Genomic DNA, 18,555 nt, shown 5'->3' with positions numbered 1-18,555 from the left:
GTTGTAAGCAGCCAATTACGATTACTCGCCAGTTTCAGAACAGAACCATTTAATATCTATTAAAGATGTTTACGTTGAACTTTTTTCAACAAAGTGACTCCACATTACTTTGCTCCAAAAAGCTTATTATGAATACATTTGAAACCTTATGTCACACCTTCACGATTCTGAAGCTTGCATACAAAAGATATTAAATGCAATTTGAGATGTAGGAAGAGTATATGAGGCTGAGATACTGCCAGAGTCAAAAACTCTGTTTTTATCAAGAAAACTAAGGTTAGTGAAACATAGTGGGCAGTGACAGTTGATCCATCTGTAGCTAAAACACAGTTTACCTAAAAACATGATAAATAACAGTCTATTCATTTGCAATTTACTGAATTATAATCATCACTACAACTGAGATCTTCTTGCTCTAAATCCAGTGAACCCAGCTAACTGTTAATAGCAGACAGAAATGGGGCTGTTAGCTAAGAATAAACCAGCTAGATAGATGAGGTTAGGTTGTATAAAAGTTTTCTAATATTATTTTGGTTCTGACAAGTAGCCTAAGTAATGACATCTCTCTTATCTTAATTTCATCTAATTGTGTTCATTTAAAACTGTTAAAACTGTTTTTGTCCTCAAATCGCTATATCCTGGACAGGATCGACCTGGATCTAGTGGTGGGAATGCCAGTGCACACACACATGCTTTCACACATACATTCACACACTCATTCACACCTTGAGGCAATTTAGTGTAGCCAAATCACCTACTTGCATGTATTTGGACAGTGGGAGGAAACTGGGGAACCCAGAAGGAATCCACATGGACAAGGGGCTCAAGCATAACTCTGTTATCACGCTCTTTCCCTTCACTGTTACTAAGCGGCCCAAACCTATTCCAGCATGACAATGTCCCTGTGCACAAAGCGAGCTCCATGAAGACATGGTTTGCCAAGGTTGGAGTGGAAGAATTCGAGTGTCCTGCACAGAGCCCTGACCTCAACCCCACTGAACACCTTCGGGATGAACTGGAACACTGACTGCACCCCAGACCTCCTCACCCAACATCAGTGTCTGATCTCAGTTATGCTGTTGTGGCTGAATGAGCACAAATCCCCACAGCCATGCTCCAAAATCTAGTGGAAAGCCTTTCCAGAAGATAGGAGATTAAATCTTGAATGGGATGTTCAAAAATCACTTATGGGTGCAATGGCCAGACATCTACAAACTCTTGTCCATATAGGGTATCACCTTTGGACTATTTTAGTGCATGCCATTCAGCATTGTTTCACATTTCCTGTGGTGCTTTTTTATACACATACACTGTATATGTCCCTTTAAATCATACATTTGCACAAAAGAGAGCACAATGTGCATTTTGTTTCTTTCGTGTGCAAATAACTAACTAAATAATTAGGCATTAAAGGTCGTTTCTGCATCCTCTCAGAAAGATCTTTTTGCATGTGAAAATCGCTCATGCAAATGCGTCAGAGGCTAACTGTGCATCCAGCGCACTTCTGAATAACATTGTCAGGACCAGACCAATCACTGCTGCAAAGCTGTCGTTTTGCACACCTGTGCAAAATCCTGTTAGCGTACCCCTGCTGCTCTCTCTGTCTCTCTCTTTCCCTCTCTCTCTCTCTCTCTCTCTCTCTCATTTTCTCAGAGCAGCCCAGGAACTCAGTGGTATTATGGTGGGTGGATTTTTCAAAAGGAATGCACATGTCCTTGGAGATTTGCATGCTCGATTTCCTTCGAGCCATGTACAGATAATGGCTTGTTAACTAGCTAGCAGAGCAAAGTAAAAATGCTGTGTCAGCTGTATAGATGGAATTACATTAGTTGGCTTTAAATACAGTTTAACGGCAGGAAATCTCTAACATCATCAGTAATGTCGTTTCACAAAGGACTTATCTGCTCCTTGTATAATCCGATTACTTCTGTTTAATGCCGTTCTACTAAGGGGATCACAGTAAATCTACTACAGCTCTTGTCATTCAGAGAATGGGCTCATATTTTGAGTCTTGACTCTTCTCAGGGCTTGTTTCATGTGTCGTTACATTCAGAAATGTGTCATGGCAAAATTTATAATTCTGCATTCTGAGCAAGGGTCATTATAGTCAGCTAAGGGCAGAGGCTAGTTTCTCCCTGTCAAGTGTCATGGCAGACCAAGACCTCCAGTTTGATCAGTCTCTTGCAGAGCTAGTTTGCTCTTATAAACATGTTCTGTATGTGATATGTCCTCTGCTCTGCACTCCGATTGAAGAGCTATAGAATATACCTGACAAGAAACTGCATGTTCTGTTAGTTCTGACAAAGAAACATCTTCGGGACAGATTTGTCCAAGACAGGAAACACTGGAAGGATGTTTGTATCTGGGATACTGAAAGTGGCTATGGCTATACTGCTTGTCTGGAAATGCTTGGACGGGTCTCTGATTTTATAAAGCGCCATACTACTGAGTTTAACTACTGTATACATTTCAGTATTAAAGACTCTTTTTTGCCTTCTTGAGTAAAAAAGCACATTGAGTATGTACAACGGGAATGTGCATTAGCAAAACTTTGAATAGGTATTGTTGTTTGTGTTCCCGTAGATACACAGGGTATGTTTCAGCCTTAAGTCAGACCTAACTGGCCCAGTGAAGGACAGCTATGGATGTCTCTGGTCAACTGGGGTTCAATGGGTCCATTATTGAGCCAGTCTGATTTCTATTACCACTTTCAGAACATTAGGAATCTGTTTAAGGTTGGTCCAAGTCTAAATTGTCAGACATTTTACGTACATCCTTTTGTTTGACTTTTAGATTTAGACATTTAGCAGATGCTCTTATCCAGACTGACCTGCATACAGCCACAATATTTGCCTTTTGTACGTGCTTATAAGAAAGCTTTCACTCTTTCCAAAATGGAAACATACCACTGATGTCTGGAAAAGATATCTTTTCTGTGTCTGTGAGGGGAACAGAACATTAGCGGGAGGTGATCCTCTGTTGGTGCATGTCTGTTCTTTATTTGAAAACAAAACCATTACACAATGATGTCATCTCATTTTAATACCACACCCTTTCTGACTGGAGCACTTGGAAAGAACAGTGGCACAAAGACAGAGAATGTGTAGGGGAACCGTTACAGAGCAGGTGGCACAATGCCCAGTAAGATGGTAGATTAACCCTCATCTAGGACAAGAAAAGCATGGTGAGTGGGTACAAAAGGGTTCACTGCTTGTTTCTTCTGATCAGGACTGCAGAGCACGCCGACAGACTCCATAAAAATGGAACAGCTGCTGCCAGAAGAGAATAAATCAGTGGAAGAAAAAATATGAGTGCACACACTCTTCACAAAGTGTCCCAAACTGAGTCTCAAAGTCTTCAATCCTCCAGCTGGAGGCCATTTTTCAGGCCGTGCATCAGGGCTGGGTTTGAGTTTGGGGGTTTGATTGAGCATGCCAACAAAGGGCAGGCAGCCAAAGTGGAGGCTGTTAATGAGACACTATCTTTCTGTCAGTATTTCCTTCTTCCCAGCCTGCTTAATTGCACACTCTTTTTTTTACTATGTCCTCCCTTACATTTTTTCCAAGTTCACTGGTATGCTTTTAATCTCTTGCATTTTCTATTAGCCCTTATCCTTTCTGTCTTTTGTTTCATTGTCTCATTTTTCAACAGCACTCCACCTTCTACTTTCTACCAACACACCCTATATCTATCTCTCTCCCACATTATTTCTTCTCACTTTTTTCTCTGGGCTCTGATCCAGGCCTTGTGGAGGTTGGGGTCTTGCTGTGAGCTCTCCAGACAGCGGTTTTCTCAGGAGGGAGTCGCATTCAGAGAATGCCTCGCTAATGGCTGTGTTTGCAGAAGGAAGTGTGCTTATTTCCAGACCCACATTTCCCACAATGCCCTTTTTCTTCACACTGCAAATCACAGAAGAGTCAAGGACCTCTCTGCTAAACAGCTCTTGTGGCACTGTAAATGTGTGAATGCCTGAAGCATCACTGTTATTCCCTGAGTAATCATCTACACCTCTTTAGCTGCATATTATGGTAATGTAATTAATGAGACATTGAGCTGTTTCCTGGTAGCTTCTAAACAATCGGAAATGTTATTTAGAATAATGGGTCTGAAGTTATTTGTTTTTTTTATTTAGATTAGATTCTCGACATTAAAAAGAGACAGAAAGCCAAGACAAAAGCACAGTAATTGTATATCTGAACTCTGAGTTAGTAGCTGTTAAAAACATTTTGTTTCTGCCTGTTTACCTTTTCTCCAGACCTCCATCTCTCACGATCAGGAACAGCAAACTGAGCAGAAATACTCTCTTTTTCATTAGGTAATTTACCTCCATCTGCTCATCCTGAGCTCTCTCCCTCTCATTATGAGGCTCTTTCAAGGTAAATGGACAGGACTGGCCAGACAAAATCAGGACCATAAAACACCAGCACAAAGCCAATGACAGGACAAGTGCACTGCTATAAAGAACGAGAGAGAAGGAGGGAGAGATAAAAGTGACAGGTGGTCAAGGAGTGGTGCTATAAGTGCGGAGGAGGGACAATTCATAGAAAACTCATTTATATAACAGAAAGCACATGAGAGAGATCAGGTCGAGTACGCAGACAGCGAGAAAGAGAAAGTATGTACACAGCGACAGAGACAGAAGTTTTTCCTTTCAGCGAGGGTTCCCAATAGAACCCCTTTGGGAAGCCAGAAACCCTTAAAAGTGCTTTGATACTTTAGCGTTTCTATCTTTTCTAGCTTCCCAAAGGGGTTCTAATGGGAACCCTCTCTGAAAGGAAAACCTTCTGTTCTGGGGTTTTAGTTAGAACATTAAAGGGTTCCTTCAAGAATGGGTGCCACATGGAACTTTATTTTCTGAGAGTGTGCACAGTGGGGGTAAGATACAGACAGACAGACAGATGGATAGACAGACAGATAGATAGATAGATAGATAGATAGATAGATAGAATAACTACAGATTTCTTCATTATACCTTCTACACCAGAAGCTTTCTAACCTCGAGACACATGAACAATCCAAACAGCCCTGAATCATGCTGCACTGAATATAAAATGTGCTGGGTTTATTCCTCAGAGTTTCAGAGTCAGATTAGATTTCTGCTAATCTATTCCTTTTTCTCATACATTTTCTTCTTTCCCACTCTTATCCTTGAGCAATTTTTTTAAGGTTGCCATGAGAACATGTTTGAGCAAGACCAGATAAAAATATTCTGATTAATTCTCTCAGGCCAAAAGCTCAATCTTCGTTTCAGAACAAAGTGTTTTAAAAGGCCTCGTGTTTTTATTACAGGCTGAAAATACAACAAGGAGGTAGAACTGAACCAAGGAGGAGAACAGAACTGAATGTGTACAGCTCTCACTATCTCAGCAGTATTCAAAAATATAAATCAGCTAGCTGACTCTGTCAAAGGCCCTGTCCCAAACGCCACTTTTCCAAGTCCACATGGCGTTCTACTGTACTCCCTTCCTGCAAGTCCATGCAGATCTATAGTGTTCAAGTGTGCAACAATTTAGTAGTCAAACACCTGGGACATAAATTTTTTAATTTCTCACTTATGAACACACTTATAAGCACTCTGCTCCCCTCTAAGTGAACAGTTTATATAATTAGGCAGTGCCCTGTAACAGAGTGCATCATCACCTCCAGCCTGACCCGAACCCTGTCCAACTGCTCTGAGAGCAGACAGCCTGAGGGAACGCATTCCTTCCCCCGCTAGAGCATCTTCTTCAACACCGCCTTAAACAGATTATCAGTCAAACTGCACACATTCTTTAGTGAAACAAAGTATGTACTACAAAGCGGAGACAGACTTAAAACCACTATAGGAATGTCCTTCAAGCACCCTATCTACAACACATACTACAATATGTACTGAAATAGTAATAATGCATAAAACTTTCTATTTTTTTATTATTTGTAATAAATGTAAATGTAAAAGCAGAATATAACTGAAAAAAAAACTGCTTCTCAGCCACATTATAGCCAAAACAACTGAAACCCAAGAGCCTTTGTCATAAAATAAAAAACATTAAAAGCTTTCTTTATGTACCGTGTTCATCTTGTCCAAGTTTTGACTATCCTCTTTTCTAATATATATAAACCTTGTAATGACTACTAAAAGTATGCTATAAGGTATAAAGAATTACTACATACCTTCAAAATACATTAATTAAAGTAAAATATTAATACAGATGTTAATGTATTAACATGTTTATCATGTATAAATAAATGAAAATATATTGTCATGTTGATATTGTATATTAGAAGCATATCCTTATGTCCATTTATGCCATATATACACTATAGGCCAATAAAATATTAACCAGATTTACTCACACATGTGATCAAATATGTCACTAGTTAGCCAGACCATAACACTTGACAACCAACTTCCTGTTTTGTTTTTCATTCCAGTTGTTCTGTGTAGTTCAAAATATGGTTGCACAATATCTGTAATGCATTTTTTAAGTTGCTTAAAGGTGCCAATTTTAACAGTGATGGACTTTGTGTGTTATAATGTCATGTATTGAGAGTGGGTTTGGCTGTTTAATGTGGCTTATAGGAACAAATATATATTTGTACTTATCAAACATCTGTTTGAAATGTGTCTCAGACCTCCTGAAGTGGTTTGCTTAATCAGATTTAAATGTGCCTTGGGTGGATTTCCCCTCATTGTTATGTGGGTGTAGATTTAATCGTGCTACTCAAGATGCATTACACTAGCCGGTATAAACTGGGTTAAATGTCTCGGAAGGCTCACAGGGAATTTTGGTGCAATTCATTTTTGTATGAGCCAGCATGATGCTCCTCCTGTGTCCAGACTAAGGTTAATTGTCAGAGTGTCATAAGAGCTCATACACTCTGAACACAGCAGGTCATTATTCATCACGAGAGCTGAACCTGAGCAGAATCAGAGCACACTGACCTCAAAGTGCTTGTTCTATCTCTCTCTCTCTCTCTCTCTAATCTCCATATCTATCTCTTAGGTGTTTCACTCTATATTTCACATTTCTCACTCTATACTTCCTACTCTTTTCTCTCATCTATTGCTCCACTCCCTCACCTAACTTCTTCCTGTATCTGTTGCACTTGTATCCCTCATTTCTATCTCTTATGTCTCTCTTTTCTCCTTATGTCCGTCTCTTCGTCTCTCACACTCTGTGGAAAAGACTATTTTTAGTAGGAGCATGAGTAAGTGTGGAATAGATGAGTATTTTCTCTCTCTCTCTTTCTCTCTCTCACACACACACATACACACATACATACACACACATTCTCTCTCTCTCTCTCTCTCTCTCTCTCTCTCACACACACACACATATACATACACACACATGCTCTCTCTCTCAGGTTGAAATTTAATAATACAATTGTATTAGTTTCCCTCCAAGTCATTCATTAGGGAATGACATGACATCCTAGTAAAAAAAAAAACTGACAGGCATGCACATTTTTCTCTCACAGTGTTTTCTCTCTCTCTCTCTGTGTGTGTGTGTGTGTGTGTGTGTTTGTGAACTATCCTGACAAACAAAATGTCCTGACTATGTAGGAAAACCAGAAAAATACAAGCGTATCATACCTTGTGAGGACAAGAAAGATAGTCCTGACAGTGTAAATTGCTTTTCATACAAGATATGTGTTTTTGTTTTTGTTTTCAGAACTGAATGCATAAAAAAACATTTCTTTGTGTTTACTGAGGTTAGGGTTAGATACAGGATTAGGTGTAGAAATGTCTTATTGTACCTGTACTAGACAGTTATATACATACAATATTTACATTACGTATGTATAATTTCAGAAAAGTCACAAAAACAAACACACACTGCACTGTATATGTCTTAATATATATTTGTCTTTCAATTATCCATACGATCGGTGCAAAGAATACAGTAGACACCATCTATTCTACTCGCATATGTTTCAGCAAGAGTAAGGCCATTCAGAATTTTTTTCTGTTTTGGCAAACACGACAGTTCTTTACCTGGAACACCAACAGATGTCATATTGTAGGATCCACTACAATGGACTGCATTCACAAGATGCAGAATGTAGCCATTATTCATCCTTGTATATAATTGTAGGCTACAGTGGTGTTTTCTGATTGAGTGCCTTAGATATAATACGCCTGGTTATTTCCTGTTGGTCAGTTTTAATTGGAAGCTAGTGTTTGTGTTTTGGCCCCTACTGTATTACTTTAAGCAATTATTTTACACAGTTTTGTTCAATTGAAGAAGGTAGTATAGTCTAAAAAAGATTCTAGGTGATATTCTGGATTAAGAACTGAATATACAAATGTTGGACTCCAAATATCTCTTGACTATTCGACTGCTCTTGGCGTAACGAGAAATCTGTCTACATTTCATTTTTAGATGAACTTTTCTTTTATTTGGCTAAATACTGTAACAATGTGTGCTTTTGTTGTTTTTTTTTAATATTATAAGCTGTGACTGATTAAATAAAGCAAACATATAACAACAGCAACATCGTAATCCTTGTGACTCACCAACCATCAGAATATTATTAAGTTCCTGGAATGGTGTTCAGTTTTTAATCATTACCAGCTACATGCAAGTTCCCAAACAAGATTATATGACAGATATTCACAAACCCACACAAACGCATCATAGACTTACACAGAGCAGTGATGCAGATGACCAACAAAGTTAGCACACAAACCCATTTGTCCTGGATTTCTTTTTTTCCTCAATACTGACTGTTCTCAATACTGATTGATCTTTCTCAATACCGTCTGTTTTTCTCAATACTGACTGATCTTTCATAATATTGACTGGTCTTTCTCAATACCGACTGTTTTTCCTCAGTACTCACTGGTCTTTCTCATTCCTGATTGATGTTTCTCAATACTGACTGGTCTTTTCCAATGCTGACTGGTCTCTCCCAATACCGACTCGTCTTTCATAATATTGACTGGTCTTTCCCAATACTGATTGATCTTTCTCAATACTGACTGGTCTTTCTCAATACTGATTGATCTTTCCCAATACCGACTCGTCTTTCATAATATTGACTGGTCTTTCTCAATACCGACTGTTTTTTCTCAGTACTGACTGGTCTTTCTCAATACTGATTGATCTTTCCCAATACTGACTGGTCTTTCTCAATACTGACTGGTCCTTCCGAATACTGACTGGTCTTTCTCAATACTGACTGGTCTTTCTCAATACTGATTGATCTTTCCCAATACCGACTCGTCTTTCATAATATTGACTGGTCTTTCTCAATACCGACTGTTTTTTCTCAGTACTGACTGGTCTTTCTCAATACTGATTGATCTTTCCCAATACTGACTGGTCTTTCTCAGTGTTGATTGATCTTTCCCAATACTGACTGGTCTTTCTCAATACTGATTGATCTTTCCCAATACCGACTGGTCTTTCATAATATTGACTGGTCTTTCTCAATACAGACTGTTTTTTCTCTGTACTGACTGGTCTTTCTCAATACTGATTGATCTTTCCCAATACTGACTGATCTTTCCCAATACTGACTGGTCTTTCTCAATACTGATTGATCTTTCCCAATACTGACTGGTCTTTCATAATATTGACTGGTCTTTCTCAATACTGATTGATCTTTCCCAATACTGACTGGTCTTTCATAATACTGACTGGTCTTTCTCAATGTTGATTGATCTTTCCCAATACTGACTGTTTTTTCTCTGTACTGACTGATCTTTCCCAATACTGACTGGTCTTTCTCAATACTGACTGGTCTTTCTCAATACTGACTGTTTTTTCTCAGTACTGACTGGTCTTTCTCAATACTGATTGATCTTTCCCAATACTGACTGGCCTTTCATAATATTGACTGGTCTTTCTCAATACCGACTGTTTTTTCTCAGTACTGACTGATCTTTCTCAATACTGATTGATCTTTCCCAATACTGACTGGCCTTTTTCAATACTGACTGATCTTTCTCAGTACTGATTGATCTTTCTCAATACTGACTGGTCTTTCCCAATATTGACTGATCTTTCCCAATACTGATTGATCTTTCTCAATACTGACTGGTCTTTTTCAATACCGACTGTTTTTTCTCAGTACTGACTGATCTTTCTCAATACTGACTGGTCTTTCCCAATACTGATTGATCTTTCCCAATACCGACTGGCCTTTTTCAATACTGACTGGTCTTTCCCAATACTGACTGGTCATTCCCAATACTGACTGGTCTTTCCCAATACTGACTGGTCTTTTTCAATACTGACTGATCTTTCCCAATACTGATGTGTGTGGAAAAGCTGCGGGGCATTTAAGCTCACAGAGGGGAAAGCAGTGGTCTTTAATTTGGGCCGACACCCTTTCAGAGTATGTAAGCAACCTATCATTCCTTGGCATCTTAGGGAGATAGGAATCTAACGGTGCACCTTCCCAGGCAAAGTAGAGAGAACACATCGCTAAGAACTGTGTGTGTGTGTGTGTGTGTGTGTGGGCCTTAACTACTGAATTGACACCCATTAAAGGTGAGGTTTTAACCACATCTGTAGCATATGTGCAATTACTACAGACAAATATTTCAACACTTTTTCCTGTACTGACTCTAAATTGACTTATAATAGAAGACTACGACACTATCTGGGTTTGGATTTAAACCTGAGTGGGTGTGGCCTAAATGTATTTCTTTCATGTATTTTTTTTTTGTTAAATTAAATATGAACCCCACCACTATGCCCTGCAAAACACTGGAAAAAATCCAAATCTAGAAATGCCAGCAATGTGTGAATTCTGGCTCTGACAGTTCCTCAGCCTCAGCTACATTAAGTTACTTTTGTTTGTACCTGTCCATGATATTTTGTAACAAATCTAGTTAGCTCTTTTTAGCAGAATAAAACAAACTAGCAGGTAGTTACTAAGAATCCTGTAAATGCATCAGGTAGTAATATATTTGTATTCAATTACATCTCTGATATCCTCTAATAACAAAGGGCTTAAGATTAGACACATATGAGACAATGTCTTACTTTTCTCAGTACTAGTTCTTGTCCAGTGTAATCACACAAACCCCACAGATGTGGTAGAGAATAGGTTTAAAAACTGTAGAATTATTCCATAAAACTTATCCTTCCACCATCCTTCACACTTCATGCATGAAATCTGGTGAATGAGCCATGAGCTCTTGAAATTCTCTTAATCTTACATGGTATACCACTTAGATCTGATTCTTTATAATTAGTGCATGTTTCAGCATGAAATGCCACTTTCATAGGCACAGAAATAAAAAAAAATTCATACATTTATACAGATTATGAGGTTTTAACCCAGGAGTACTGAAAAAGACACACACAAACACACATACACACACACAAAAAAAACATGTTGGCAAGCGAGAGAGAGAGAAACCCAAAGCTGTAGGATTAAGACACATTCCCTCTATAACTAAACCACAGCTAGATTTGGAGAGTGAGTTTTTATGTTTAGTTTCTGTTCTGCAGTTTGAAAAGCTGCATCTGAGTGATAAAATCAGACACGACCCAATCAATCCTTCCTTCTACACTTTACACTCACCAGTTTGTCGTCTTTATCTGCCGTCCGTCTTTCACTCTGTTTACCCAACACAGATGCACAAAGATGCAAACACTCAAATGCCATCATCATCCTTATCACCATCAGCATCAAAACCACATCCCATACCAAAAAACATCCCTGTTTACACTTGGAGTCCCGTATCAGAGTTGTGTCCTAATAAGATTTTAACCACATTTACACTTATAGTGAAATGTATCTCTAGATAGCCAGACTGTAATCCTGACTGATGCATCAGACATATTATGCAAATCTTCTCATAAACCTCGATCATCCGATTTTAGCGCTGTGCATTATTATTTATTTGTTTTATGCAAAAGATGCTGACACTGTCACAGGTCTTGTGATTTTATGTCCCTCTAAAGGTGCCAATTTCACCAACACTGGATCTGTGTGTTTTGATGTAATATATTAGGAGGGGTTTTGGTTGAAAAGAGATGGCTTTCTGGGTACCACTTTACACCTGGTTGTTTCATGCATGTTGGCTATTAGGATTATATCCAGATTAAGGATTATTAAATTGAAAATTCACATGTAAATGCACCCAGGATAGACCCAGTGACAACCCAACCCCCTCACAATATACAATATCACAAAGCAGGTGATGCATGAAGAAAATTTCATCATATTTGATTCCACAGCCATCTTTTGCATAAAACAGCTTGAAATACAGGTGGTTCTGTGTCTATATATATATATATATATATATATATATATATATATATATATATATATATATATATATATATATATATTGTTATGAGGTGATTTGAATATGTGATGAGAAGACAGGCTTAAAATTATGGTTAAAATTTTATCAGGATTCAATCCAGATACAAAACTCATTATGTAATCAGGTTTAAACAGGGACTCAGACCCCCTGAAATTTTTAAACATTCAGATTTAAGGAATGAAACACAACGTGCTATTATAAAAATTAATCAACAATGGTATGGTGATATGATGCAGCACAATGTACAAAGTACATTTATTGCTATCACCCCAAAGTTGATTATTTTCCTATAAAAGCAAACCCATTGTGTTTTTTATTCCTCTTATACTGCAACAATTTACCAGTAATTACAATGTACAATGCACGTTATAGCAACTATTAACAGCTGCTCCCTCACCAAGCTCTCTACCTTGTTCTCTATTACATTCAACAAAAAAGTAAAAAAAAAAAAAAAAAAAAAAAACAGAAAGTGCAGAAAGTCCTCTGTAGTGAAGACTCTCCCATGGGAGAAATGTGCATTCTTGCAATGTGCATTTGTGACAATGTGCATTGTTGAAAGTGTTATATAAATAAATATGAATTGAACTGAGCATTATAAAGTGCTGACACTCAAGACACCTTCCATAAATGTGAAATAAACATCTGCGTACAAAAAGCGTGCTTTTAAATATTAATTATTAGGCATATTAACAATCGTTCTATGAGGATGAGTCAAATGAAAACCTCAAAAGTGCGACATAAATTAAAATTGAACCAAAATGTTTTGTCGGAATCCAGACACTTGTTAAGCATTGGAACACTTGCACTGAATAAAATGGAGATTACGTTTTTAAAAAATTACCGTTGTAACACCTATTTGCAATAAACGATGCAAAACTGAAAAGTTTGACCCAGGTTTTACATGAGCATTAAAGACGTAGGTAAAATCTTTCATTAAGAACACTGTCTACTCATATTCTTATAGCATTTACACAAACACATGCATGAACATCTCTTTTTTGTTGTTGTTGTTTTTTTTTTAAATTAATTATTTAGGTTTCTGTCCAATCAGAATAAAGCATTCAACAAGAATGTGTGCTGTTGAATAAATGTATTTATACCTGCATTTTATGTAGATAAATACATATACAGATATAATTCTGATATTCAAGACACACAGGTGTAAACAGGCCAAAAAAAAAAAAAACATTTGGTGTCCACTTATTTCTCGGACCTGAACTTGAATAACTCCAATAAGTCAAAAAAATAAAAATAAAAATTTAGAACCACAAGTAGTGTTGGAATGAATGGGTTATCCTACAGCTCAGTTTGATCATGTCCCTGTTTATAGTACAGGGGAGTTAATTCCTCACTGCACTGGCATTAATAGGGTTAAACCTAAAGAATTCAGGGTTCACACAGAGGCGCTGAAAAAAAAAAAAACAGCGACTCTTAGTGAGTTCTTACTGAGTTCAAATGGGAGATGGTTTTCTCATTTCTGGTTTTGTCATTTCTACCAAGCCTTAATCATTCTAATAAGAAATCAATTTATTATTATTATTATTATTATTATTATTATTATTATTATTTGCATTTAAAATGACTTACCTGAGCATGACAGCAAACTGCAGCCAGCAGAACGACAGCTGCAAGACTTCGGAACATCTGTACAGGACGGAGAGGAGGATGGAAGAGAAGGAAGAGAGGGAATAAAGAGGAAAAACGAGGCAAAATGACTCTAGAATTAAACCCAAGTGTCGTGACTAAGGACAATAAATGTATATTAGGTGTAGGAGAATGTGTGGAGCGTTTCCGGTTAAGACTACTGACCTTTTTCTTTGTTTGTTTGTTTGAGAGCAGCTCCGGTTATGGAGGAAAGAGAAAAGCTCCGCTTCACGCGCGGCTCTACACACCGAGTGGACAGGAAATTCGGCTCGCGCTCAGGAATCCGGACGAAGCGTTCAGCCCCGCCCCTTCGTCACGTGACCATGCAAGCTCTCTTGAACTGAAGCCCGCGCGCAAATCCCCACAATACACAACAATTTAGCTTTAACTGCATTCACTGGGTCTACTAATTATTACAAACAATTAACTTAAACATTTTAATGCAGTCTTATTTTTTAGATTGAACAGTTATAGTTTATTCATTTTAATTTATATTTTCAGTATTAGTTTATAATTATTATATCAGATTCTAATATGTGGTTCCTTGTAAAATGAGATTTGTAATTTGTTAGTTTGCATATAGAAAAGAAAACAACAACAACAACAACAACAATAATAATAATAATAATAATAATAATAATAATAATAAAGACAGTAAAATACATTTAGAAACAATGTATAAAGCATAAGGGTACAAATAATAAAAGAAATAATAAATAAAAACATAGTGTGTTTTTATTTATTATTTGAGATGTAGTGCAGGATGTGTTGAGATGAAGCAGGATGACAGTATAGAAGAAGAAATCTGAATGTATAACTACTGGTATAAATAACAGTGGTCATTATAGATGTACAGTACATATAAATACTGTATACTGTACATACATTATATGGCCAAAAGTTTGCAGACACCTGACCATCACATTCATATTTGCTTTTTGAACATCCCATTTCAGATTTAGTTCAATTCAATTGAATTCAATTTTATTTGTATGGCGCTTTTAACAATGGACATTGTCACAAAGCAGCTTTACAGAAATAAATGGATTCACAAAAAATATATTGTAAATATGTGAATTTATCCCTGTGAATTTATCCCTAATGAGCAAGCCAGAGGCGACGGTGGCAAGGAAAAACTCCCTGAGATGATATTAGGAAGAAACCTTGAGAGGAACCAGACTCAGAAGGGAACCATCCTCATCTAGGCACAACGGATAGTGCAATTATAATAAATCCCTTCTATTATTGTGTACTATATGGACAAATAGTGCAATTGTTCAACCAATAAATTCATCACAGTTTTGCACCAAGTCTGGTTGGTTAAAATCTATCCACTGTCCACTGATGGAGTCCTGGGTACGAAGGTGCTCGTGGCAACTGCAGCCCCAAATCCATAACAGCAATCGCAGTCCCAAGCCATTACAGTACAGCTCACCATATGTGATTCTCAAGCCATCTCCACAGCCCCCAGGTGGAACCATCCCCAGCAAACCAAATGGTTCTTCAGGCCGTCCATATGGGGCCACCCCCAGCAGCAGCGAGAGAACTCAACTGATGAGAACTCCAACCAGAAGTAGGACATCAGGATGGGTCAGGCAGCGAGGAGGAGCAGAAGGGGTCAGGATCACTGGCATCTAAGAAGTAACGTGTAGCTCGACAGAGTCCCCCTTTGCTGTTGTAATAACCTCCACTCTCCGCTTTCCTCTAGATTTTGGAGCGTGGCTGTGGGTATTTGTGTTCATTCAGCTACAAAAGTATAGGTGAGGTCAGACACTGATGCTGAGTGAGGAGGTCTGGGGTGCAGTCGGTTTTCCAGTTCATCCCAAACGTGTTCAGTGGGGTTGAGGTTAGTGCTCTGTGCAGGACACTTGAGTTCCTCCACACCAACCCTTGGCAATCCATGTCTTCAATGGAGCTCGCTTTGTGCACAGGGGCATTGTCATGCTGGAACAGGTTTGGGCCTCTTAGTTCCAGTGAAGGTAAAATTGTAATGCTACAGCACACAGAGACATTCTATGTAATTGTGTACTTCCAACTTTGTGGCAACAGTTTGGAGAAGACGCAGATATGGGAGTGATGGTCAGGTGTCCACAAACCTTTGGCCATATAGTGTATTCACAGTAAGGGTCGATCTAGTTCATGAGGTAGTCTGAGGTAGTCTGTTGAATAAAGGTATTTACATAAGGTATTGTGCAATAGAGGCAAATTGTATATTAAGGTGGACCTGGTATGGTCCGGTACATGCTGTAAAGTGAACAGTAGGTTTTATACATTCAGTGTGTTGGTGTGAGGGGAAGATGTAGGTGGAGGTGGTAGTGGGTGGCTGGTGTTAATGAGTCTGACAGCATGGGGGTACAGCCTGTCCTGGGGTTTGCTTTTCAAAATGGCGCCCACTATGGCAGACATCTTTGTTCGCTCCACACATGATAGCTGCTCTCGTGTATATTTTTACATTTACGTTTACTCATTTGGCAGACACTCTTATCCGAACACACTTACAATTGAGTTGAGCAGATGAAGGTTAAAGGTCTTGCTCAAAGGCTTAACAATGGCAGTGTGATTTGAACTCAGCCTTCAAATCAGCAGCCCAAAGCCAAACCCACTGCACCACCACCACCACGTTGTACACTAGCTCCAGAAGTAAACTAACTCCAAACTATTTTTTGTTTTCCTTGGCCAAACAAACCTAATTGTACAAATCAGCTCATTAACAGCCCTTCATGATTTAAAGTGAGTGTATTACAGCAGGGAGAATACTAAATGTACATGGCGTACGTGATGACCAGGGTTGAGAACCAGTAGTCTAGTGTATTAAAAATGAAACTCTTGTTTGGTTATTTATGTGGTTGTGGAGAAATTTGATAAAAACCACTATAAAAGCAGCTGAATTCACTGTTCTGTTCTAAGAGCTATCTGGGCATGGCCTAATATTTTTATATTTACATTTTTATATATATACATGTTTACTTTTATATTTACATTTTCAAACTCACAACTCACATCAGTGGACATAATCCAACAACTGAAATTATAAGATAATCATGAAATCAATGAAAATAGTTTGAATAATAAACTAAAGGAAGTATTTAAAGTGTTATCATGAACCTCATATTTTTCAAATAGATAAAAATTTATTAGTATTAACTTTGTTCATTGATTTATAGCTGTCACAGTGTCTCTATTAGTGATGTTCTTGCAATATGAGAAAAAAAACAGTGCCTTCACAAATACATATACATGTACAGACACACTCAGATAAGCAATGTTTTCCACAAGAATGATCATAACTGATGCAATAGAGCATCAGCAGAAAGTCTAATACAATGCTCCTGCGAGCATTAAGCTGAGTAAAATTATGTTAGATTCTCTTTATGCATTACAATAAGAAAAAGTAAACATCAAGGCACAGTGCATGTTGTAATTAAGTTTGGCTGTGATAAGAAAATGCAAATGTAACCCACTGTCTCCTTATTCCAAAAAGCAAAACAGCACAAATGCTTGAAGCAATAAAGTATGTTTAAAATGCAAATACAGGCTCTGTTGCAGCTGGTGCTTTTATCTCATAATCAACCGAAACATTCTGAAATATTGAATTTTGATTCATTTTTGGGGAAATGCAGGGTGGTGAGGGGGAAACCATCCTACAATGAATGATGATTAAATATGCAAATGTATCTCAAATCCACCAAAGTAATGAATAATCAAGGCGTAGTCAAAAAACGTGCTTCATAACATTCACCATTAGCAAGAGATGTTGTGATGCACTGATTAGTCTTACTCTGATTAACACAAATAAATAAATAAACTTATCTTAACAGTTTCATCTTGTGTGCACAACCATCCGCCCACACACACACACCCACATATGCACACACACACACACAGAGAAAACACACATTAATCATATCATGGATTAAGGATGAAGCCTGCATCCATGAAATACTCACTATTGTTTTACTTTTTCAGCTTTTCAGTAGACAAGTACAGTTGTTCCAGTGTTTACTATAACACATTTTTTTTTGCAGTAAGAGATCCCTTTAACTGTTAAATAAATTACACTGACCCCCTCAGCACTGATTACATTTATGAATATAATCTGACTACTTAAATATTAGGCTCATTATATAAAAATGGAATACAATAATATTTTGGCTGTTTATTGGAGCACCAGAGCTTTATATTCCTAAAATTTCTTTCCACAGAACACATTAGATCCAAGTTGACATTATTTATAAGACTACCTCAAGATGTCTCAAGATGTTTAAGATGTATCGACTTGTACTTGTCTTCGATTTATTGGCATTTGGACTAAGACTTTGTCTCAGTCTCAGGCGTTGGTCTTGGTCTCAATGGAGACTTTGTAAAAAAAAAAAAAAAAGCATTCCTGTTGTCTTTCCTTTCTGCATGCATTAGATTTCTCAAAAACAGATTAATCCTAGGCGCAAGGCAGAAATGTAGCTAACTATTTAAAGTAAAAGGATTTGATGGTTTTCTCTCTCTTTCTTGACTCGACCCCTTTACGACTCGGTCTTGACTCTATCTCCGCTAGTCCTCATCTCGGACTTGACCCCTGTTTGCATTATTGTGGTTTGAATGAAACCCATTCAATTCAAATGCCCAGTCAAATTGTCAAA

At 37.8% G+C, this 18,555-nt stretch overlaps 1 protein-coding gene across 2 annotated transcripts in view; it reads right to left on the bottom strand.

Moving 5' to 3' along the window:
- fstl1b (follistatin-like 1b) overlaps nt 1-14,225 on the bottom strand; it is a 63,289-nt gene extending 49,064 nt beyond the window's left edge. The window contains exons 1-3 of one of the 2 annotated variants that reach the window (XM_053233862.1): nt 14,087-14,225; nt 13,865-13,921; nt 11,527-11,562 (exon numbers count right to left, since the gene is read on the bottom strand). In XM_053233862.1, coding sequence (XP_053089837.1) covers nt 11,527-11,562; nt 13,865-13,921 — 93 coding nt within the window. In that variant the 5' untranslated portion in view covers nt 14,087-14,225. The remainder of the gene's footprint in view (nt 1-11,526; nt 11,563-13,864; nt 13,922-14,086) is intronic. The other variant, XM_026947154.3, reaches the window with a different exon arrangement.
- Nucleotides 14,226-18,555: the final 4,330 nt, after the last annotated feature.

This window comes from Pangasianodon hypophthalmus, chromosome 5 (genome assembly GCF_027358585.1).
Source record: "Pangasianodon hypophthalmus isolate fPanHyp1 chromosome 5, fPanHyp1.pri, whole genome shotgun sequence".
In the NCBI taxonomy this organism is placed as follows: domain Eukaryota; kingdom Metazoa; phylum Chordata; class Actinopteri; order Siluriformes; family Pangasiidae; genus Pangasianodon; species Pangasianodon hypophthalmus.
Note: the sequence above shows the minus strand (reverse complement) of the source record. Positions and strands in the feature narration are given on the sequence as shown.